Source organism: Homarus americanus, unplaced genomic scaffold, assembly GCF_018991925.1.
Source record: "Homarus americanus isolate GMGI-L3 unplaced genomic scaffold, GMGI_Hamer_2.0 scaffold19518, whole genome shotgun sequence".
Lineage (NCBI taxonomy): Eukaryota > Metazoa > Arthropoda > Malacostraca > Decapoda > Nephropidae > Homarus > Homarus americanus.
This window is the reverse complement of record NW_024723340.1, coordinates 753,361-780,011: the sequence shown is the minus strand read 5'-3', so window position 1 is coordinate 780,011 and position 26,651 is coordinate 753,361. Positions and strand designations below refer to the sequence as shown.

At 39.5% G+C, this 26,651-nt stretch overlaps 1 protein-coding gene across 1 annotated transcript; it reads right to left on the bottom strand.

Annotated features, from left to right (window-relative positions):
* Positions 1–269: 269 nt before the first annotated feature.
* On the bottom strand, positions 270–26,364 carry LOC121863422. Its single transcript, XM_042362083.1, has 2 exons — positions 25,667–26,364; positions 270–1,211 (listed from the first exon to the last, which is right to left on the bottom strand). Exons 1-2 carry the CDS (start codon positions 26,252–26,254, stop codon positions 270–272), a joined length of 1,530 nt encoding a protein of 509 aa, XP_042218017.1. The 5' UTR covers positions 26,255–26,364.
* Positions 26,365–26,651: the final 287 nt, after the last annotated feature.

Genomic DNA, 26,651 nt, shown 5'->3' with positions numbered 1-26,651 from the left:
TACTTGAAAAAGTGGTTTAAAACAGGAATAAACGTTAAGTCTCTTTTAAATGCAACATTATTATCTCGCTGCGTTAAGGAAAGGGTTGGATAAAAGAGACCAATACTTCCCAGGTCACGGTGCCGAAACAGTTCACTGAGCGATCACATTACCATTTGGTAACATAACACCTATTTATATCGTTTCCCTGCACTGGGGTGCCCCTGCAGGCCACAACACCCCCCCCCCCCCAGGTGATTTAGCTCTAATTTTTAGTGTATTTAAACTAACTAAATACGCACAGTTATGAGGAAATTTAATGTTCGTATAATAATAATGAGTGAGTATTGGTAACAGTAGCGAGTCCTTACCTTGACAATGTCTGTAGACTCTAGGAGCTCCCTTAGTCCTCCCTCGTACATAAGACTTCGCTCCACCATGACGTCGAAGATGTATATATGTCCCGATACTAGTCCTATCTGGAGGAGAGTCATGGGCCCGGAGGGTCCAAGATTGACGCCTTCACCGTCAAAACTGACAGGTTGTCTGGCGCCTAAAATGGCACTCACCAACTGGCGAGCCTCCCTTACCGACACAACTACCCGCGTGTGTCGCAGCAGTCGTCCCGTCACACCTTCCCCACCCACCTCTCCACCACCCGTGTAGCTTACACGGTCACGCTCACTATTGTCAGCCAGGGTCTTTCGCAGCAAGGAGTTGACCCGAGCCTTCAGCGTCTGCTGCTGCTGCTGCTGTTGTTGGTTATGGTGGTGGTGGTGGTGGTGAGGACGAGCGGGTGACCCGGGGGAAGTGGGAGACATGGGCAAGTTTTCTTCACGATCTGGCGACGAAGTTCCTCTCTGGACTGGTTGTTGTGGTTGTGGTGGTTGTTGTTGTTGAGGTTGCTGTTGTTGTTGAGGGATATGTTGTTGTAACTGTTGTTGCTGCTGCTGTGGTGGTGGAGGTGACGATTGTTGTTGCTGCTGCAACTGAGGTTGATAGAAGTGAGAATGCCCGGTGTTGGGTCCAGAGGAGGCAGGGCGGACGAGGCGCACCATATTGGCCTGGACCATGAAGGAGTTGGAGTGCATTTTGAGGAAGGTGGCCAGGTCGCTGCTAGAGCGGCAGATCTGTGACAGCGTCTCCTTCGGGAAGGCATTGGTGAGACCGTTGAAGAGCGTCTCTATGATGAGCGGACCTCTAATCAATGCCGCAGAACAATACTGTAACACCTGAAAAAAAAAAACATTACAATAACATAGTGACCATAAACATCAGTTAACTTAAACTACAGTAACCAAATATCTAAGAAAAAATAACATACACCAACTAAGGATACAATTATCAGATTCTTCCACATTACTATAGCTCCTGGAATGATACTCATACATATACTGTATATAAAAGAAGTACATGAGATTTAGATTGTGGCCTTCCTGAAAAAAATTCTAATAACTGGTTTTTTTTTCGGTAATCATCGATGCTCAACAGCTTCGTAGTTTCTCAAAATACATCACGAACTAAGCTTTGCCTACCCGACTCTGCCAGGGTGGAGGGACAGGAGATCCACCCTCATTTTCCTAAAAAAATTAGCTCTCAATCACCAAAACTTTGGAAATGCATCCGACCCGCGGGTGTAGGGGCCGACCCTGGAAGGACAGGAGACAGTGCACGACCATTCCCTAGGGCTTGGGCCATCCGCACCTCCCTACCAAATTTTAGCTCTATCTTCAAAACTGTGAAAAGGCATAACGAATGTACACCCACACCCATCCACAGAACGGATTTTTTATACCGGTATATACAGATGAGAGAAGACCTGAATAAAACACAAGGCACTATACCAGTACTGAACTATACACTATTGTAATAATAATAACAAAGGCACAGAAATTATAAATGATAAATATTAAAAACTAAAAATATTAACAGCTTGCACTTCCTTTGTGACGGCCTACAATTAGCGAAGGGAAACACATGATCCTCAGTGTCTGCTTCATAGGACAGTCGGTCACACTGGTCAGAGACAAATACTGTACTATCATTACTCCTGGAACTTACCTTGCCTTGGCAATATATTTTGAGCTCATTACCGGAAAAAAAATCAGAGCTTATATGTGATAAAAAAAAACTATCTGCACTATTTTTATTCAACTAAAAATAGGGTGAACTGGAGTCCTTTGCATAGCGAAAGACCCTACAGCATATGGCTTCATGTGATACACTCACAGTCATCAAAATGCACTTGGTCAATGGTTGAACGTCTATGTATTCTAGTAATGAACAAGACAAAAACACGTCTACTGCCTCCTCAGTCCTGAACTAAACAAAGACGACATCCAAAATAAGTTTTTCGTGGTCAATATCCAACTTTTAAACTGACCTTTTTCCAATCGATACCAAAGAAGAAATATTGTTCTACTAATAAGTTCTATTAAATAACGGATTTAACTTTTAGTATTTTTCAAACATAATTTTTGACGAGCTTAGCAAGTTTAAGATAAGCAAAACATACAAACCTAACGTAACCTAACGATTTTCGAATAAATTTTGGTTAACTTAGATAAGGTTAAATAAGTTAGATCGAGTTTAATTGGTTTGTTACGTCTGTTTTAGGAGTAAAGTACCGCAGCCATCGTAAAGAAAATGAACTACAATTATCACCACAGTTTTCTTATCTACTTTTGTAAAACAAGGAAACTAAAAACGATGTTTACGTTAGCTATCATAGGTAAACCCGGGCTAATGTAGAAAGAACAACTTTCATAATTTTCAACAACCCGGCCTAGACACAGCTTAGTAATCCAAGCGGGCGTCGGTGTTAGGCGATGGCCAACTTACTAATAGAGCAACACTGGGTGCGGATTTACAATAAATAAATAAATAAATAAATAAATAAATATATATATATATATATATATATATATATATATATATATATATATATATATATATATATATATATATATATATATATATATATATATATATATATATATATATATATATATATAGTCACTTAACCTGTCTCAAGAAAATAATTGTTGTTAAAATACAACTTGGGTGTAATTTTGTCGCCATCTTGAACATTAGCTATATTTATAATGTAACTTCCCCTACCAGGCTCACTGCCCAACACCCCAGACACACAAACATCCCGAAGCAGGCGCCACCCTGCTCACGGAGGGAGGGGCTGAGCTCCCTCTGTCTCTCCCATACCGTCACCAACTTTTTGCTTTGCGGTACTGACTTATGGCGGGCTATTTTTCTCCCCTAACCTCACAAATACATGGATCCCGAAACCGGTCGCTAATCCTGTTGGTGATGGCGACGAAGGCATCCCCCCACCGCCACAACCCAGAAAAAGTGACGTAGGAATCAGATTTATCTCCGTCTGCAAAGCTCGCCTCTACCACAGATATGGACGAACACCTTAACACAGTGCGAAAGTAGACGTCAGGCCCGCGGGCGACTGAATAACTGTGTACAGTACCTGACAGTGCAATACTAGAAACAAACTCCGCTGTAGCACCATGGCTGTGAAAGATATTTGTCAGTAGCTACCTTACAATTTCCTTTATGTCTTCACGGGGAGGAAGCGTATATATATAATATAATATAATATAATATAATATAATATAATATAATATATAATATATATATATATATATATAATATATATATATATATATATATATATATATATATATATATATATATATATATATATATATATATATATATATCCGGTATACATGAAATCACAGTAACTACAGTAACTACCTTACCTAGACATGTTCTGTTAAGGGGCAAAAGTAAAGTGAAGAATCTTTTCCTCACGGTTACAAGTGAACGCTCTAATTAAGATAGTTTCCAGTGCAATCCTGGAGATATTTTTGGTCGTGTCTGTGCTATAACGGAAGTCAACCAAAAAGGTGTATTCTCACATCTTAAGCTGCGAGGACCATTAGTCGTGTCAACCTCTATGAATCCAACTACTGTACTGTAGTGTACTGTACTTCCCTGACGCCGTATTGTATATATGTTGACCACACCACCTTTTCCTTTAAGTCGACATCAATTTGTTAGTAACGTTAGCCAGCTCCTGGTTGACAGAAAAATCACTTTCGCTATGCCTTTATCCTTATTAGCTCCAATCTCCCACCCTCTGCTCTCCCGCGCTCCCTGCCAGCTCTTGCCATTCCATGGGGCTTTTCTCTGCACTCCTGACTCAAGCAAGCCACGCCTTCCTCACTAACCACGAACACAGCTGAACAACAATTCTTGGTCACCCTGATAGCTTTCTCTCCTACACATTTTCATTGTACTGTACCGTACACAAACACAATTTTATATATATATATATATATATATATATATATATATATATATATATATATATATATATATATATATATATATGCTGATAACCACAAGGAAAGAAGAAAACACGAAGTTCCCAAGCGCTTTCGTGTAATTCACATCTTCAGGGGTGAGAATTACACGAAAGCGCTTGGGAACTTCGTGTTTTCTTCTTTTCTTGTGGTTATCAGCATATACCTAGATCACGCGCACATACAGTGATTTACTTGCATATATATATATATATACGGCACTGAAAAAATTGCAGATTCGCAGTTACTACAAAAAGCTACATACTTACAACATTAAAACTTAATTTCACAGTATACAAAATTTCTTGGCCAAGCCATAAAAAAAATTAAGTTCATGGGTCACACCAGGGGGTTCATAGTTGTTCGGACAAGTGTTTCTGGAACTTATGTATGAACATACGTAAAGTCGTTTATAGTGTGGCTAAGGAGCTTAAAATTAATATTATAAAATCTATAATATGCACAAAAGCTCAGGTATGATGGGAAGAAATATATCTCCCGAACACTTGAATTATGGTACACCCACCAAAAATTATTCGGCACCCGTGTCATATTGTATCACGCCTTAAGGGTGCCGAATAAATTTTTATTGGGTGTACAGTAATGTTTGGTGTACAACATTACTGTACATAATACTTCAACATTAATGTACACCCAATGCAAAATTATTCGGCACCCTTACGGCGTGATACAATATGACACGGGTGCCGAATAATTTTTAGTGGGTCTACATGTTAAGGGTTCAAAGTTGTCATTACACTTTGTCATGCCCATAGATACACTAAAAAAAAGCCTGGACACCCCCCCCCCCTTCCCCAACACACGCGCGCTCCCAAAAAGAGTATTGCGATATCTTGAAACCCCTGGTACGACCAATTTAATGTATTCCCGTAAGGGCAATTATGATCAACACATACAGTACATAACCACCACCACCACCATCAAGATCACCCACAATAAAAAGCTGACCAATTAACCTGTCGGACACACAAGGAGCCGCGGCTGTTTCTACCAGACTTCTCATCAACCATTATACGTTATTAGGCAGGTATTTCATGTTGGTTGTAGCAGGTCGGTGGGAGGGTAGCGCGCTAAGGAACCATTAAGCTGTCAACAAGCCTACAATTTTACCTTGCATGCAAACCAACTCTTTGGGCCTTGCTGGGCTCGTCTTTATACTACGCTCCCCCCTCCACAGTATCTCTCTCCTTCACCAAGAAAAAATAGTTTCATCATAAATTATATGAAATTTCATGTTCTCGAGAAAATAATATTCGCCAAGGACAAAACCTGTAACATACTTTGCATCAAAAAGGACACAATTTGCATGTCTTTGTATCGACAAGGACAGTGTGCAACAGTATTATTTTTCTCGAATTATTCACAACTATTAAGCTATGATATTACATGAAGTTGTATTAAGACTTGTTAATCAATACATGTTGGTGCGTCTGGCAAGTATACAGTACAGTATATACAATCACCAACACATGTTTTCGTGTAGCCTACACTTTATGATAACAGCAATAAACTCCCTCTCACGCCATGAAGTTGCAGAAGAGAAGAATCTTCAGGGTCATATCAGGGCCCAAAGTTTGCAAGATACTGTTATGAAATGACTACACGTGTGTGTGGTGGGGGGGAGTAGTGTGCATTGGCCTAACTATCAGTCCTCTCATGTGTGAATCCCTGAACTCGCTCCTAAAAATGAGAATTATCCGTTCATGGTTCAAAGTTGTCATGACACTCAGGCGCGCGCACACACACACACACACTCACACACTCTCTCTCTCTCTCTCTCTCTCTCTCTCTAAACGCACTATCATGCCAACTCTGAACCCCTGAAACGACCTCTGAGGCTCTGACTCATTGGGGTGACAAGAAGCCGTCAACAGCAGCGAGGACAACAGGAAAGTTCAACAAGGTGGGCGACATTACCACACAACCGGCTTGTGGCCAGTCCAAGCCGGGAAGGTTTAACCCGTCCGAATGGCGCCACATAGAAGGTTTTCTCCGCGTGATCATAACATTCTACTAGAAAAATTCCATCGCTAATGACCTGATAACATGTACAACGCAACATAACAACACAGTCAAACAACACAACAAAAGACCACACACATACTACAAATCCACTAAACAACACACACATGTAAAACACCTCCATAAACCATCAAAAGTGAAGCCTGCAGGTGTGGACCCACAAGTAAGTTAAGGTTAGGGAAGCAGGAAGCGACGCACCACTGCCCAACCACCCAGCGAGCCGTCATACGTCTACCATCTCTACATTATCTCCTAAACGTCATCAAAACGCAAAACAATTAATAGTGTATATATGTTCTATTCTTCGTTTGAATGGAGTCACGAACTCATTTCTTTTTTACAAAACTCTTGACAACACGTACTTAAGACATTTACCTCAGACACCACAATTATCACAAGTCATTTAAGAGCCTGAAGTATCTTAAATCAGTTTCATTACCACTACTCACCCTATGTCACAGAATAAAATTGAAGCTTAAAAATAACACAATGACGATTTATCAATACCCCAGACGAGCACACTGTGGAGTACCTTGCCGTAAGGTGTTTTTACTCTATCATATTACCAACATCTCAAAATATACTGATTAAAATATCTTCAGTCATTGGTACGGGAGAGCCTCGGTGAATAGATTCGATAATCATACTGTCTTATCTCCCCCTACCCGATTCTATTAAAAATACAACAGGGCCAAATCTCTATCGATACAGAACAGCAATACCTATCTCGTAAAATAAGTGAGCTATCCCAGGTGGGGCAGGTGTTCAAGGCCATTAAGGATATTCCTTTCAGGCTGGGCTGAGCTCAAACAACCCTCAGTAATCCTTTTGGAGAAATATTCCCAGCAACTACTGTACTTCATTAACTAACTCGAGACAATCGCCCAACAGCGAAATAACTTTTAAGTGCTAAATGAGCGTGCCACTTTGGGTAAGAAAATTTGTTATAGCTAAGTGTTATTCTTTTGCTGGGTTTGAGGCAGGTTTTTCCCACTTATAATGTAAACTATTACACAGTTCCTTGAATAACAAAGGTAGAGACGGTCATTGTTACTGTAAATCTGGCAAAGTAAAAAAGTAAAAAAATATCTGGAAATTGTACAAAAAAATATCTACTAGCAAATACTCAAACTTCCCCCAACCTTGATATACATTACACTAACAAATAAAATTTTAAAAGGACAAAAAAAAAGTCGCAGAACATTTATTTTGTAGCTATATCATCTCATCCAAAAGCATCAGGGATACTCTGAGGAGAAAAGAAAAAAAATAGATTTAACTTTCAACTACAAAAGGGCAGCTGGTAAGAATTGCCCCACCATACCCCAAGTAAATCAAATTTACGCGGCGAATCATATACCGGTATACATATATTGATTGATCAAAAACCGTGTAAGCAATTATACAATGAATCGCAAATTTCTTAAAAAAAAAAACTAAGTTATACGGTAAAGAGTTTACTCTCTAGCTATAAACACAACTCGGTCCTATAGTCAAGCAAACATTTCATGAGGATCAACGTGTGGGCGGAGACTACTATCCATCTGGGTCGTCCATTGGTATTTTAATCCGGCATATTTATCAAACAGCGTTTGCTTGCACGTCCGTCCCGAATGGTTTCCACACAATAACGTCAGTTCAAGTTGAAGGTTTCCTCTCAATTTTATTATGCACAATAATTCTGCCATGGTGAAGATGTTTGCGTCACCCATGTCATTACTTTTAGAGTTATTGTCTCTGAGTTTATATTCCAACTTGCTTCGAGTGAAATTGTTTATTCGTATTTTGGTTAGACAAATACGTACATCTTGTCATATTGTAGGCTGGGGATGATGTCAACTCCACTTGCTACATTGGTCTTGGCGTTACTATCCTTGGTATTTCTTAAATACGGTAACTATCATGAAGTCAAGGTATTTATGAATATTCTAATCGGAAAGTACAGTATGTACAGTATTACCATGCTGTAGCCTCACTTCTTACAGGTGTGGTCCATGACATTTCAAGAAAACCAAGGTGTTTCCCCATTGTAACTTTTCCTAGAGTTGTCAAATTTGTTTCATTTTAGCAAAGCCCGAATGTCTCACCCCATTATAGCTCTTGTTCCCAAGGACACCAAATTCGTTCATGTTCTAGAGTCAATGTGAATATTTCTAGAATGCAAGTCACTGTAATAATCATCCAGTTATATCCAACCCATCGCCGCCAGTGTGGATAAATTTGTACACTAATACCACCTCAGAGAGATTCGGCAAATTATATTCAACTAGGTTCTTTAAATTATTTCAAAGACTCAAACGTACATCCTCTCAGGCCATCTATATATTACCGACAAAGTGTGAAAATCAGGCGTTGTATGAAATGCCTAGGTATTCTAGGCAGTGCCTAGAAACTTCTAGGTATAGTATGAAATAAGCTTCTTTTAATCTGATCTTAGGCAAAAAATTAAGAGGACAAATATTAATAAGCATTTTTGTTTATTGGCAAAAGCAACAATGTGTGAAACGATACCTGTTTATACACGTTTATTCAAGAAACCTAACCTAGGTATTGTATAGAATTGATCCAGGTACGTCTTAGCTATATTCTGTGGCTACCACACATTCATAAGTCATCTGATTCACTTACGTTTACTTTTTACTTTTATCCTCTTCGTCACTGATCGGCTTGTTAGCCGCTTGGGCAATCGGTCACGTCTCTGTTACGCACTGTTGTTAAGTACTGGGCATGCACTGGCTCCTGAATGTACGTGAATCTGCTCCAGTGTTGGTCAAGTCTGGTCTTGAAAGAGCTCACATTCGGTGCCGTCACAACATTTTCTGGTAGATTGTTCCAAGAGTTCACAACTCTCACTCCGAAAAAATCGCCTTCACAGTTTTCGGGACTTGTGGCCTCTTCAACCTTGAGCTATGCCCCTTGTGAGGCGAGCGTCCGCCAGCTCCAGGTATGGACACTCGACTGGGTAGTGCCCTTTGAGATGTTTATACACCTCAATTAGGTCACTCCTTGCTCGTCTATAGTATAAGCTAGGCAGTTGCAGGTGCTCTACTCTCTCTGGATAACTGGGGTGCCGAAGTGAAGGCACCAGTCTGGTGGCCCTCCTTTGGACATTTTCAATCAAGTGACAGTCTCTAGCATATCTTGGGGACAAGACGGGGTGAAAGTACTCCAGGCGGGTAAGCACCTCACTCTTGAAGATCGTTACGTCTAGAAATCTGAACGACCTTCTTATAAAACCTACTAGTTATTTACTTGATTCCCCTTTTTCTCACAATGACCCGAGAACTTCGGTTTATTGTCAACATACACACCAAGGTCCTTTTCACATTCTGTCTCTATTGACGTAGTTCCTGTTGGGACATATGATACGTCTCCTTACTGTTGGCACGTCCCAGGTGCATCCTCTTACACTTCGTGACATTGAATCTTAGCAGCCATTTCTTCGACCACTCTTGAAGCTCAAAGAGATCTTTATGCAGCTCTTCGCAGTCTGTTTGGTTCTTAATTTCCCTAAATAACTTGGCTTCGTCCGCAAACATTTGTATGCACTTGAAAGTTAACGTCATAATAACTAACACTACTGCATAGGGAGGACCATAATCTAAAGAATTTGCTAATTTTATTTACTTAAACCCCGAGTTAATTGCCGATTATTTTGTTTTTATAATCCTGCCGTTTTTCTATCCCCAGCAAAATAATATAAATACCGGTACAACACAGTAGGCCAAAGGTACCTTAATTTTTCCTTAGACCTCCATCTTGAAGTTTTAATAATTTTTATTCTATTAATTTTACATTTCTAAACCAAAATTAGTTGGATAGAACTTATGAAACACAAAACATATTGCCGAATACCTATCTTACCATTAAAAATCATGGTGCATTCATAATAACTTGTAAGTCAGACATAACGGTAGCGAAGAACACGTAATTTGGAACAGCTATCAATATATTTAACGATAAAAGAAGTATGACTGAACGAGAAGAGCTTCCATGGGCAGTGATGAGCAGGCAGGGAGGGAGGGAGTTTAACTTAAAATGCATCCAATACAAAGCAAACTAAGAGTAAGAAAAAGTGCTCATTGGCTGCCTTAAACCACACCTTTTTAAACATTTCTCTCGTGGGAAAAAATAAATTCATAAGGCAGGTGAAAAGTGACGCTCGTTGGTCTGTCTAAACGTAGCTAATAACAAATGACGGCATAAGATAAGACAATAACACACAGTATTGAAACAACCAATGAACCCCTTGATGAACAACAGCTTCTGGAGGTCTAGCTAACTGGTTGGTAATGAACGCCAACAGGTAGAAGACACAGGCCAGGTCCTCGCTCTCAACATTCTTCCTGGTTGCGAGTCTTTTTTTATATTCTGCTCACAATTTATCTCCAAAATAATGTAAACTATTAAAATATAACCCTCAGAAAGCCTGGTGACATTACTAAAACAATGATGATAAATTCAAATCCCCAGGTATGTTATGTGATTAGCCACTTTACATCATACTGTACATACCACATAACACTACAAAGATGGATGAAGGTACCGGCACTCTATTGGAGATATTGTAAACACTATAAATTGCACGTAGAATAACACGTACACAAATGATTATATAGAGTTCCCGCATTTCGAAATGGAAGACTCGACTGTATACTAATAATAATAATAATAATAATAATAATAATAATAATATTAATAATGATGATAATAATAATGTAATTAGAATTAGAACAATAACACCAAACACAACAAGACCGGCAGTAACATGTGTTGGTGACTTATCAATGTTGAGTCACCACACCAACGGAGTAACGTGTTAGTAATATTGTTGTAAACATTTTGGACAAAAGTTAACATCAGTGTTTGCAACAAACTTGAATACAGATATGTCTACACCTACGCGACAACGTTGGGATGCGTCCACACGAGCGTACATTTTGTAACCCACATGTGATCAACAAATAGAAACGCCGGTCTAGTGCAAGCAGCCGCACCTTTCCAGAGTCGGAACCCTGTGCCTCATTTCGTCCTGCCGATCACATGTTGGCAACAAAATGTACACTCATGTGGCCGCACCCTTAGGAATATAGTTGTAAACAATTTGGACCAACACTGTTCCCAATTATAACGTAGCCAACATTTTCGTGCATTCATTACAACATTGCTGTTAACAATGTAGCCAACACATGTTACCGACAATGTTTGCACTGCAGGGTCCACAACAACGTAAAAATATTGGTAACGTTGTCGGTAACTTTGTGGTATAACAATGCAATCATTGTTACATAAACTAACAGACTCACCAGCTGATGTCCACATTGTTTTTATCAATGTTCCCAACAAAGTTACGTTTATGTGGCCCCGCCCGAAGAGATACTGGGTACCCGGAAAGTCGTCTTCGTCGAGATAAAATCGTTATTTCTAGGTCATAACAAAACCCAGATGATTGAAATACAACTTAAAATCAGTTGGAGGGCCTTTATATACCTGTCACCTTGACCTTGATCGACCAACTTCTAAGGGTAACACATAAAACCTAACAAAAAATATAACATATTTAAGAGCAATTAGGAGGTAAAGGCCTGACAATCTCTTTACTCTGTTCACTCCAAGCTTGTATAGTTACTGAGCCAAATCAAAGGAGCCTCGTGATTGGTCGTGTCACACTGGGTGAATATACGCGGGGGGGGGGGCCGAGCAGTGATATATATACCTGTAGTTAGGCGTTGCTGATCGTTTTTACTTTTTCAATTTAAGATACCAACGCTATTAATGTGCTTGACAGACTGTGCTGGCAGAATATGAAGAAAACACAAATAAACTAAAAAATCAAGAGCTATACACTAACTCAACTCAACTCACCTCATTCCACCAGCCAATTAGCTGTATTAATAAAATGTGTTCTAGGCCATGGTTGCAAAGCTCATGTGAACGGATTATAGTCATAATAATTCTTAACTCATTAAGGATAGAACATGAGCTTGATATTGAATTTATCAGGAATGAACCCAAATAATAAGTTTGCTGCCACGACCCTCATCAAGGTACTGTAACTTAAGAAATTATGTAATACCAGATCAATAATAACGTTGAAATCCGACCGTGTGTTTTAGTGTTTTATCTTCTACAGTGGGATTTCAATGCTAATACAAGTTTGAAGACAACAGCTTTCGACCGTAAACAAATAAACAATGGAAAGATCATATATACGAGGAGACTCCCACTAATAATAATAAAGGCAGCACATTATAATTATTGTAACTACGTACGTCTACCAGTTTTTCTCACAGTAGAGACATTAAAATTTTCTTAGGAGACCAATACAGTACTCCACACATCGAAGACACCAGACAAGGTGCCATCGAGTGTTAGAGCAGACAGGCGATTTTGCGAAAGGTCAAAATAACTCTGATAATAACTATGAGGTAAACCACAAAGAGGCTTTTTGCAGTAGTAATGTGCACAAACTATAGCTTGACAGAGAAAACACAGTACCACTTTCCTTGATAACGCTGGTGTAGCTACGACCTTTACACAAGTGCCCATCACCCTCTAAATCCCCAACTTTCTATAGTTTTCATATGCGATACAGCCAAGGAAAACCACACACCCACAGTGAGGCCAACTTGACTTTCAACTTTCACCCAGGAGTCAGCACTGCACTCACGACTGGCCTCGCAGCCGGCTGGAGCAACTACTCTCACCCGTAAAATATTAACTACACACTGCATTAACCGCCCATAACCCAGGGATGATACCCAGCTCATCCCCAAGGAAGGCTCATAACGGTTCTCATTCATATGGGTTAATCACAGTTTAGCAATTTATTTTTAAGTAATTAGGTGGTATGTGTTGACAGTCTGTGTCTGGCTAAATCCACGGTCAGCCCAAATGAACTTTCAAGGAATGAGACAGTTCCTTAAGGTGATTTGTACCCCCGTCAAAATCGAATACAAACCATACAAACATTGGTTTTCGGCTTCAACATATAAATCTAAGACAAGAAACTACACACACAACAACAATAATAATAATAATAATAGTAATAATAAAAATGATAATAATAATATTTTCGATCCCTGATGCCTTCCTCAAACTACATAACATTCTGTATGGACGGACAGACAGAGATAATCCATTATACTCCTCAGAGTTTATGGAGGGACATACAATTGTACTTAAGGAGTCATCTAAGAGATTCAAATTTCACATGATGGGGCCTACCGTTTTTAGTGTCCGTGTGTAAATTAATACTTTTATAGTGTGTCTATGGTAGAAAAATCAGTCATGCCAACTTTGAACCTCTGGTCTTAAACTCACACAAAATATCAGTGTTGGTTATATACATATATATATCTATATATATATAACGTACACTCATGTGCCATAGTTTCGATGCACCCTCTACCCCTACTCCTGGCTCGAGGGAAGTCGTAGTCAAGGCTACAAACCGAACGGTCCCTCTTGTATAGTAATGTTAAGTATAGTGATGGTAAATATAGTGTTGTGAAGACACTAAAAAACCTGTATCGTGCATATATTCTCTCAAATATTACATCATGAACTGCTTATTCGTACAATCCAGCGAAGCTTCGAGCTACCACATTGCACTACTAAACGATGAGTGGGGGAGACGTGAGAGGGGGGGGGGCCGAGGGGACGTTCGGCATGAAGCCAAGGCTACGACTTCCATCGAGTCGGGAGAAGGGGTAAGAGGGTGCGTCGAGACTATGGCGCGTGAGTGTACACACAAACACAACTCGCCTGAAATTTCGTACTCATTGGCATGATAAACGTCTTATTTTATTTGTCTTTAATGGCATCTATACATATACTCACTAACTACCACCACCGAAGATGAACATCACAGAGGTCAATGACCTATAATTTCCAGGGGTTATTGCCATCCTGAGGAGTGGTGGAGGGGGTAAGAAATTTTCTAGGAAGTGTCTGCGGACTGAGCCACGGACTCACGGTGAAGTTACATGCTCCTGGGAACAGGTCCTTGCCACGTGCAGGTCATAACACCCCTTAAATAATTATTTCGCACCGGAGAACATTTCCATAACACAATTCTCGTACAGTCGTGAACAGAAGTCCTGTCGCCCCTTGTGCTGTTCCGCGAACCAAGAGATTCGGACTCATGAACCCGAAGCAGTAGACACTGGTGCATTGTCCTGCCCATAAATGCTTCGGATTCATGAGTCAGTGAATCTCAGGGTTCGTGGAGCAGCAGAAGGGGCGACAGGACTTCTGTTCACGACTGTACACACATTTCAGACTGCAAGAACGAATACCTTAGTAGATTCCGTTATATCCAGAGTGAGCAATATAAAACAATGATATAATCTAGTGTCGACAAGCTGCACCATGTACAGTGAACAACAAAACTATATTCCGTTTTGGATGAAAGTATTGCGGAATAGTCGAGCCTTCTGACACTCTGGTAAACTTTTGAACAGTTGACGGGCCTGGAGATGCCTGATCCGACCTTTCTAGGGTGTCACTGTTGTCCATTTATCGTGACTGTGAAATATAATTATAATTTACCACATTAACCAAGTGTTTGGTATATTTCAAACTATACTATGGTATGCTTCAGGTTTCGTATACAGAGAGCTTCTCGTTTGAGATGAATCATGCTGCTACCCAGTCAGGAATATCAACTGTTCAATTTATGTAGTTGAGGTCAATCTTAACTGTTTAGCCAGCTTTAACTAATTATCAGACAAAACTGGGAAGACAACTTTGCCACCGTTAACTGTACAAAACATCAGCTTTGACCATTGCACAAACCACAATATGCAAAACATTGTGTTGGTAAAGCTCTTCAGAAGTAGTGCTCTTATCATCTGCTTTAACAATCAAGATATAACCACAAATACTAACAAGACTTATCCCGGCAACTTGTGCCAAACACCTGTCTTGTTAACTCCGTTCCCCTGTAATCAACTTAAAGATTGTTATACTGTAATTAAAAAAACAATTGAAATAAACTGTACATAATAATAAAGAAAAATCTCATGATGCATGACTCCTTATGAATGATTGAGGATTAACCACAGGTCACCCGAGGCTATATATACCTTCTGCGTGTTGTGTATCCTGGATAAGGTAAGATAATTATATGCTTCTGAACACGCATGATTTTGTGAGTGCTTGTGTGTTTATGTTACGTAAATGTATGTATGTGCATACTGTACACAATCTTGGAGGGAGTATAAGTTCATGTACTCACGAGCCCCTGAGGCTGTCCGAGCATTTGATAAGTATAACGAGCACAACTACTAATCTGACGGGATGAATTTTCTGGGTGATGCAAAGAGTTTCTGGATTACAAGGATGATTCCAGACCTGGTGGCCTTTCCATTCAACGTACCCTAACTTTCTCAGACTAAGGTCACACCACCTAACTCATCCATTATCTTTCTCAATCATGGTCGTACCGTGAGATATATTTTTGCACTGCCTCCCCAGGCCAACTAATTATATCGTGCACCAATATAATATAAACTAAAACACATACACCGAAATATTCATGAAGAGCCAAAGTCATTTCTCTTAAAATGTTATGTCCACTTTAATTTCAAAGAAAACACGATTAGTCAGAGTTAGGAAACGGTTTAGCGTAACGTTAGGCGAGGGAGATGGAGAACAACACCAGTAGACCAACTCAGTATAAATATACTCCAGAGTAAAGTTTTCAGCGGGAACTAATTCCCCACATGACATCAGGGCAGGTGACGCGTTTCTGGCACAGGGGTTGTGTAACCTAAATTAGTCGGGGCTACAACTGCCAACACTCACGCACATACGCATGCACGCCCCCTCACACACAGGCACCTTGGCTCGTGTGCACACACCTTCATACAGTTACTTTGGTTCGCGTACACACACACACACACGAAAGAAAGTGTGTGTATGTAGAGACACACAAGTCATGCTGACGTGTCCAAGTAGGAGGCAACTACTAGACGGTAACCCACGAGTGGTTACACTAACACAGCCCATGTGACATGGTAAACAAACATTAGCTGCAGTTCTGTCAATATCAGTGTACCTCCTGACTAAATGATATCGTATCAACACAAACCACAAAAACTTTAAACATCATCGCCCAGGAAATAGATGGCAGCAGATTTTAGTGGATGCACGAGAGAAAGACTGCGGCACTGAGAGCTAAAAAAGTAGCTATGTGTTTCAGAGTGGAGGATCTTTTATAACACCTTGTGCTTAACTAAAACAAGGTTTCTCGTGAGGAAATGCACAACTAGACCTATTTATATATATTTTTTTTTTTGAAAAAGTGTTAGTTGGATAATTTTAATTAAACAACATAGTCAAAGGTACTGTATGTACCATGATGAGAACTCGATATGCTGCTTGACTTTGTAACAATAAAAGGACCCATTAGTTTGACAACCAAAAGGGAATTATGCTTGACAACTCAGTGGTACTCCGTACGGATCGCAGTACTACTCACCAGCATCATGGTCACAGTCGGGGAGTACAGCATACGGTACCTTAGCTAAAATCCTCTGTGTACAGCCAACCAGGTCCAAATAATGTAACGGGAAAGATAAAGTTTCTCGAATTATATCAAATTATTCACCTTAATAACCTAACCAAGCGTAACTTCACCTCAACATAGACTAAGCAAGCTAAACTTATCAAACCTTACCTAATCTAGTTTTAACAACCTTCTTATCCTTTACCTTCGCTAACCTACCCTCAAATAAGTCTCTGGTGGCTATTCTTGGTCAATTGCCTTACCCTTTACCAATGTTTGTATTCTAGCACTGTCTAGGTACCGTAGCTACCCGGTACACTGGAAATTGTATACCTGCGTTGTTCATATGCATGTTGAACTGTATACCCTACCAGCACTGTACATACTGAACTAATTGTATACTTGTATGAAGAATTTATTGAATATTTATCATCTAATATTAATATTTTTACATAATAAAAATAAGCTCTCCACATTGACACTACACCCATCCCCAATTAATGAACAACTAAACATGAATGAAAGTTAAATTGTATCTCGCTTATCAAGAAGAAAATGGACAATCATAAGTCTTCCTTTAGTTCGCGCACGCATTAAAAGCCATTAATACAATAGAAGGTAGCTAACGTAGGTTATCTCTATCAGTAGCTATATCCCTTCCTGTGATAATTTCTTGTCCAAAGTTCCGTGATAAGTTTGAGAAGCTGCAGTTTAATTCACAGCCTGTGTGTTATGGTCAAGACTGGGTGAGTGTATTACATCCCAAAGTTCGGTTATTGCCCATCTTTTAACAGCCATAAAATATTTCAGGATTGAAAAAAAAATGAAAATTAGGAATAACCAGATTGAGATAGAAATCGAGTCCACCTGCAATCGTATTCAGAGGCTGACATTGATCTGGGGCATAAGAAACTTGGTAGCTATGTCATTGAAAGCTTTTTATGTAGGTGAACACAATGACCTCCACCAATAAACCACGAGATGTCGTAAACATGCAATAAGATCTGCACTGGCTGTTCAAATGGTGTAGGACTGGCAAATGTTTTTTACCATTACAAAATGTAAGTCTGCACGTGACATACTGTACAACCCGTCAAAAATATTCTGTGAATAACACTTTCTTGGAAAGGCAACTGTAGATAAGAAAATAGATCTTAGCGTCGTGATAGAACAATCATTGAAGGCAACGCAACAAGTAACAGCAGCAGTGAAAAAATATCAGGGCTTATAAAGATCGGACCTTCAAATACAAAGACAAGATGTTTCTCCAACTTATACGTATATATAAGTCTTTCGTACGTCCCTACCAGGATTACTGTATGCAGTATAGGCATGGAAACCTTACCTCCAGAAAGACATAACAGCCCGAGAAAATGTGCAACACAGTTGTCTGAGAAGATTTCTGGACGCTATCATCTCGATTGTCCAAGTCGACTGAGGGCCTTAGGACTAACAACTCTTCATACAAAGGCACAAAGGGCAGATTTCAGAGATATCCTAAATCTTGAAAGGGGTGGGAAATGTAAACGCAGGCCATTTTTGTTCGTGATGTCACGTGCTACCAACACGAGAGGACAACTTCAAGCTCAACCAAGATGTCATGTAGGAAGAATGTAATAAAATACTTCTTCACACAGGGTGGTAGCCCTGTGGAATAGCCTTCCAGCTAACCTGTGGAAGAGAGAACAGAACTGGACTTCAAAATTTCCCTGGTCAAGACTATCAAGACCAATTGAGGGATCCTACACAGGCCTCTAGTCATGGTGGCCTCTAGTTTGAGTGACCATCAGGTAAATTAAGTATATATAGACAACGCAGTTGTGTAATATAATATGGTGTAAATGAGAAAGGAACATTTCATCAATTCTTCTCACGTGACACAAACACAACATTCAGTGAACAACTCTTTAGTCAACTTCACGAAAACCTGTGGTTGATCACAATGGACTACCAAAATTAAACAATTTACAAGAACAAAATTCACTCATGTTATCTGTACGCCTCAGGTCGCTGCCAAAACCAAGCACCCCTTTGCCAAAATCATCTCCAGGACATTCCACTTAGGCAGGGTAACGATGCTGTGAAACCCTTTATACTATGTATGGTACCGTATACAATGCATATACTTTCGAAGTGCAGCTTATTTGTAAAATTACAATTACCGGCACGGAACTTTGATTGTTATTCTGGAAATAAAGATTCTGAAGAACCCACGTTTAAATCTATGATGGAGAAGAATTGTCTGTTCAATAAACAGCTTTGTAATTCTAACAAGAAATAAGAACATAAGAAGGAAAGAAACCGCAGTTGACCTATTGGCCCACACTACGCAGCTCCTGTTTACACCCATCCCCTATCACTGACACCCTTAACCAAGTAAAAAAGTAAATGCTTCTCAGGCTAAAACAAGAAACACTCGTAAATAACAACTTAAGACGGCCTGAAGTTAACACAATACTCAATCAATCAGAGTACCTTCCTCATACCTAAGGGCTGGTGACCACAGTCCTCCACTCTAAATGTTCTTGGGCTGTTTTTACCAATCCTCTGAGCTGGTTTTTTATCTCTCTGGGTACCCAGTTCTTAATTTAATTTATCCAACCCAGTCTCTGCCTTCCCCTGGCTCTCCTATCCTAACTTTGCCCATTAATATTTATGTTGTTATCCTCTCATCCCTAATTACTTTACCAAAGTATCTAATTTTCTCTTTCTGTACATTTCAAACATTTCTCTTAAAGTATTTGCTAATCTTAGTACCGTACTTCTTTATTTGTTTTCCTGTCAGTATAGCTTATTCATGGTTTTCGCCTATAACACCACATTTCAAAAGCCTCCAAGTTGGAGGCTCCAACCTCCTCAAAAGACTGAGGAGGTACAAAGGACACGAAACAAGTTCCCCTTCTAAAGGCATGAATATCCAATATCGTTCAACTAGATGTAAAGGACAGATTTCATCACTTTGTCTTGGCACATTTCACTACATCCACCGAAGAATGTTTAAAAAAAATATGTCAAATACTGTGAAATTAGGGGAATCATTCTTTGCAGCGTTGATGTGCAAAATGCTCCTGATCCTTATCTTCGTTTCAAATAGTCATTATGAAGGGGAACCATACACATCATTGTCCCAATAGCCAATGTACTGGAATCTATTTCCTAAACTGGTTTGAACCTTGGCAAGATCAGGGGTACCATTTAGAGTTCCAGACTGTGAACGTAATATGCCAGGGTGTAGCCAGGTTTGTTTGATGTCATGATACAATGGAGATGCAGATACGTCGTTATTGTTCTTCCACAACCTAACTCAAGTGGATAACCCTTCCTACAGCAACATCTGCAGGTAGTAACAAGTTGAGAGCTGTACTCACCATAACACTTCTATATCAACTACTTTAATTTATTTAGCCATTGATAACCTTCGACCCTCACTGGGGGCTAAAGCCACCACATCCGAACCCGAAGCGGTGGTTTCCTCACCACTAACCGAGCAATCCCCCGACTAAGTAGATTGTCCAGAGGTTAAAGGTGAGTCACTATCTCCACAATTCTTAAAATGTTCAGGTAAAAAAAAACTAATATCTTCACCTCCCCCTTCCTCACTGAGTAGGCTAACGCAGCTATACCTAACTCTCGTGACTTTCGGCTTAACATAGTCGTACTCCTAAAACGAAAAAGGCAGCAGAATCTGCTTCATTAAACATATTTTATATTATCTGAAATCCATCAGAAGCCAGACACTGCTTTAGGATAAAAGCATTTAGCATGATCGTACTGAAAGTGGAACACCCAATCTTACTCCAGGCCTAGACACACCTTCTCCCTGCAACTCATCTGAAAAATTCGCCTGTCACTAAAACCAATAATTAGAAATAAAAATGACAAATATTTCAATTATCTATTTTATAATACAATGCATATAGAATTACCAACCAAACAACCCGCATTATTCGCTCTACAAGAGGCTTAAAGGTTATGGTTATGATATTGAGAACATGCGGTAATTTTGAAAGCCAGTATATGGTGTCCCCCTCCCCCGAGTGAACCCAGTGTTGAGTCGATCATTTGCAAAGATTCTTAAAACACTTGAGCACTATGTATCTAGCTTTGATACGCCAAACAGAATTTCAGTAATTTCATTCTGTAAATTCAAAATAATGCAATAAAGAATTTACTATTTTTTGTCTAGACTTTGTGTTTATTAATATTAATGCTTGGGTTTTGAAAACAATGTTCAATTATACATTTCCTTTATAATGAATATAATTACTGGAAAACTCTACTACAACCACAGCTGCCACAAGATTCTCACATCAAATTTTCTTCATTATTTAAACAAATATACGAACATTTGGAAACCTCTCATGACCTTAAATAACAATGAATAGTTTATTGTTATAAAAATGTTACCTTTGGTTTGTTTAATATTTATCCAGACAGTGATACAACCGAAAATAGATTCACCAATCACAATCACCTTTACACACAGCCTTCCTTTACCAAGTAATGCCAGGTAAAATTGCGAGCACGAGGCCCAGGGTGGGGTCGGTGCATCTTTGGCTGACTGTACATGGGCGTACAGTACTTCACACCGAAGCTCACGGCTCGGTCATGTGATTGAACTAAGACTGCATACAAGATAATCTCTCTCTCAAGTACTGTGTCGTACTTGCGTAGTTTTGTCATGAACCGTTGGTAACTACAGTATTTCTACTGCCTTTATCATCTCACATAATACATTCATTACCGGTATGCTGTATAAGCAGTGGATATAACACACACACACACACACACACACACACACGACATATTGGATTGAAAACGTGTTGTCAAATTTCACCATAATCAAATCCCATTGGTGATAAATAAAGAAATACCAATACACTAATAATATTGAAATATAAATATCCTTTACTTTTCATTGTTATAACCTTATATGATAAAATATACAGCTGGATTCTATATAAAAATTTATATTTTTGTAACCAAAACAGTTGCCATATTTTGTTCCCTTAATTTACCATTTCAAAAGAACAATTAGTACTGTAATAGAGATGTAACAGAGATAAGTGAAAATACAACGAATGTAATCAGGTCAACAACGTATAACATCTAACACAATTCAAAAGAATTGTTTATACAATCGGTATAACGAATATTCGAGAAAAATTGGAATGTCTGGTTCTGTTACCTGCAAAACACTGAAATATAGTAGTACAAAATATTGCTGAAAATAAAAAGGGTGAACAGTAAAGTTACTACACTTCACCTGGTGATGTAAGAATCATGACGCGTAGAGTGCAAGAAATACTTAAATAGGAAATTGGTTAGGTTCCCAAACACTATTGACTATTAGGTTCCCAAACACTATTGACTATAGGCTAGCCTACTCGAATATACATGGTTCTTCATGAAGCAGAATCGAAAAGCTTGTCCCAACTTTTCAGACAGGTTGGTGGAAGACCGGCCTAATGACGGGAGGAGGCAGAGGTTAAAGTAGCGTACGGAAACAGAGAAGCCAAGTATAGGTATGCAGTGAGCCTTTATTGTGATGATACTGGTAGCCTAGAGGATGGGTGACCTTGAACCCAAAGCCGTCCAGTTTATCCTGCTAGGAGACACATCACCCAACAACACCCGGGGAAACACACACGGAACCACCCCCTCCCCTCAGAAACACTACACACCAGTAACCACTTAGCTGTTTACGGGAATCGTTATGCACAATACAAATAACTTACTAGATTAATGGGATAACCAAGAACAGCAACTGATTTGAATTAAGTCTCCTAATTGGCACCTGTTGCAACCAATCCTTTCACAAAATAATTCTGTGGCCCTTTAAGTCATATAAAAAAGAATGCATACTAAACAAAAACTTGACACGTTACATAAAAGATGCAACACATAAAGGCACTACACAGTACAGTACACCATTTACCGTGCTTGAAACAAACACTGGACAAACATACCCTGGCAAAAACTTGATACCAAAAGCAAGTCATCTAGAATATGAGCTACGGCATTAAACCTTGAAGTATGACCATCACACTCAAGTCTTAGACAAAAAGCCCAAAGCTAACGGTTAAGTGTACTCTTTTGTGTCAGAAATCGAATAAAGAGCCTGTAAAAGAACTATATCTTTTTAACGTTTGGCAATCTGATAAACTTTAAGCAGTGATTGGCAAGGATGTAGAAATTACATTCTTGTCCAGTGATTTAAGGCATTTTTCATGAATATTCACTCATCGGTAAAAAAAAAGCAGCAGGAGCAAGCAATATTAGTACAGAATACTGCTTGCTCCCACAGTATAAGGTATCGTACTCGTTGCACAACTTTTCGATGGGTAGACACATAACATAAGAATGGAGGAAACTGCAGCGGGCCTATTGGCCCATACTTGGCAGCCCGTTTACACCCAACCCCTATCGCTCATATATCCGTCCAACCTATATTTAAAGCTACCCAGCGTGTTCGATTAAATGATATGTCCAGTAACTTGTTCCGGTCACACACTACTCTATTTCCCAACCAGTGTTTACTTGCCGTATCTTGCGCCTAAATCTAAATTTGTCGAATTTAAAATCATTGCGACGAATAATATCACCTTCGTTTAACCCTGACTTCCATGTATACACCTCGATCATATTGCCCCTCGATACTATCTAAGCCATTGCAATGTTTTTGTTTTTTTGCTAATACAAGAAAATGTCAGTGGTAAATTATATGGTCTTTACATGATAGGCTACCGGTACCGTACTTTAACTGAAAATGCTCTCACAAATTTGACCTGCGCCAAGAAAATTTAAATGGACTTTACGTAAACATGAACAAATAAAAATAAAAATATACGGTACAGAATGAAAAAAAAATATATGGATATTCAAAGCATATTGAAATATGTGTGTGTGTGTGTGTGTTTGAGGAAGTGGATACGGAGTGAAATTCTTAACTTATGAGTGGAGTGTGTATGAGAGGTGGGGGAGAGAGACAGGTCCAGTGTCACACGTGTGTGCATTTGTTGGTTGGACTGTAACTGCGTTAGCTTTACAGAGGTTGGCAAGAATGTCGTTTCTGAGGCCAGAACTCACTAAACTGCTAATAAAAATAAATAGAAACCTAACGAAGAATTTACAATATTTTCTATGTCAGTTTAGGTTTCGTTAGTTTGTTTTGTCCAGTTATACGGGACTTACTCGAGTTTTGGAACCAGAACTTTGCATCCTTGTCCAAATGTCTGCGCGTAAAGAATATATAATATATATATATATATATATATATATATATATATATATATATATATATATATATATATATATATATATTTGTGTGTCATTCTCACAAATTTATGCAAGAGGAGACGGGAAAATTTTATTGCTATACTGTACTGCCAGTCTTACGGATAAAAATGGGGTAAATTAGCATCTAATCGAATTGCCCAGTGTGGAATCGCGGGCACGTGTGTACATGGTAGAGAGAAGTGTGTGGGGGGGGGTAGAGTTCGGGACTTTTAGGCAGTGATCCTGTTAGGCAGTAAGACGTTGGGGCCGTAGATATTTAAACCACAGAAGTCTTTAGGCCGTGAGTTATAAAGGCCGAAAGTTAATAAGTATAAAACACTATATATTATTGTCTCCCATAAACGAACTACAGTACAGGTGAATTAAAATAAATAAATTTACCAAAGCAAACAGAAGAATTATACAAATATTAAAATGAGCTATAAACTATATGTCAGGTTACACTGCAAGGTGGCTGCATGCAGACATGAGTTGGGATGTCTTAGCTTCTTTATTAATATAGGCAGATAAATTGAACAGGCGAGGCGACCCTACAAGTTCTGGAAACGTTTCTTTCGGTAAAGCTTTAGCTTTACATTCTTTCACTACTGGACTTACAGGGAACCGAGCCTCTATGACGTATTAATTCTGTAAGTTTTTTAAGTGTTGATTCTTCTCTGCCATCCCTCAGTATTTAGTACGAACACTCATGTTAAATACACTCCATGTTTCTGACCCCCTGGACTTAGGACCAGCAAGCTCGGCACGCAAAGCCCGATTCTCATAATATATACTCAAATCAGTATGCATATGTGTGTGTGTTCAATTATATGTATACTGAATATGCTAGCGTACTTAAATGTATGTATATATGCTTGTGCATAAGTATATACAGTATGCAAGTATATATACATGTGTGTGCATGAGGGAGAGGTCACTGAGGAGGGGGGAGGGTTCTCACTTTGTACATTTTACACAGCCTACGATGTATGTAGGGGACTGGGGATCATCTCCAGCAAAAAAAAACCTGTGGATGGGGGGAGGGGAGTTGGTGGAGGGGGGAGGGGAGTTGGTGGAGGGGGGGAGTTGGTGGAGGGAGGGAGTTGGTGGAGGGAGGGTTATACTGTTTTGTTAAGCATGTGGACATGCTAACAATTAAGGCCGAGTGTGTTGAAGGCAAATGAAAATGCGTCAGTTGTATGTATACATTTGTGGGGGCCTAGCGAAATCTGTCATTCTCGGGTGGGTGTTTGGTCTACGGCTCAAAGGGGGCTTTTTTATCTCTAAATGAGCAGATAAATTGTTATAGGATTATTAATGAAGAACAAATGGGTTTAGGCTGGAAATGTTAATGTGTAATTACTGGCTCATAAAGTGTAGTAAGGGCAATGTGTCCATATAAACCTGAAACTGATGCAAATGTTGGTATGAGCGGCCACAAGGCGGCGTGTTAACCCACCTGCTGTGTGAGGACCGGGTCGATCTGCGGCACCTCCAGTTCCTTAAAGGGTTGGGGCGCCGCTCCCTCATATTCCTTCAGGATCACCGTCTCCTCCCTCACAACAAACACATCGGGATATCGCACAAGAAAATCACGAAACTCCTTGACATGTTGTCCTGAGACATGGCGCACCTCCGGCGACGCCTGAGACCGATGTCCAAGTAAGGATTTGATTGGTACTTCTGTCCCAGCTCCATACTGGCGTAATTTACCCACGAAATAATCAACAGCTTCCTGGGCATAGTCCCGTTTGCCAAGCAGTTTGCCAGTTGGGTCGTGTGGATTGGAAATGCCATTGCTGTAGTTCGTAACACTCACATAGTCATCCTCCAAGGTAAACAGGGACGGATACTGCTGCAGGAACTTTCTCAAGCCAGATTGTGAGCCACCAGCAATCTGGCGCATTTCCTTAGTGAAACCTTTAGTCCCAAACTGACAGCTTAGGTCATGCAACGTCCGCGGTTGACCCTTGTCCATGAGCCGGTCAAGGAAGAATAAAAGAGTGAGGTTTCTGACATGATCGTAATCTTTAGTGTCCATATTCATTGATAATAAATTAAAATTTTGTCGATACGCTTATAAAAACTTATTTAGCATGGATGCTCCCCGCGAGCAAATTTATACGTCCCTCCCCGCCTCACACCACAAGCACACTGAGGCTCTCGCAGCGTCTGCCAACAGTTGTGCAGATCCACTTCATTGGCGTACACTAAAAAACAAAAAAAAAACTGAAGGCAAGATAGGCTTCCATATTCATAGCAAATCACTACTATTTACTATGATAGAATTGTTTGACTTAAAACTAGACAGTATAGATACATTTTATTCCATTTAATTTTCCCATCGCGATTGTATTTTGCACGAACAATTTTGATTTTGGTTTGTCGATATATGTTCTAATGAGTAACACTGTAAATTCTAATCACAATAAAAGATTATATCT

What these genes read in the sequence shown, in the direction of transcription:
- LOC121863422 (XM_042362083.1), bottom strand. Translation starts at nt 26,254, where the DNA reads ATGAATATGGACACTAAAGATTACGATCATGTCAGAAACCTCACTCTT. An exon ending in ACCCGGTCCTCACACAGCAG is followed by an intron (nt 1,212 to 25,666) that starts GTGGGTTAACAC and finishes TTTTTTTTTCAG; the next exon opens with GTGTTACAGTATTGTTCTGC.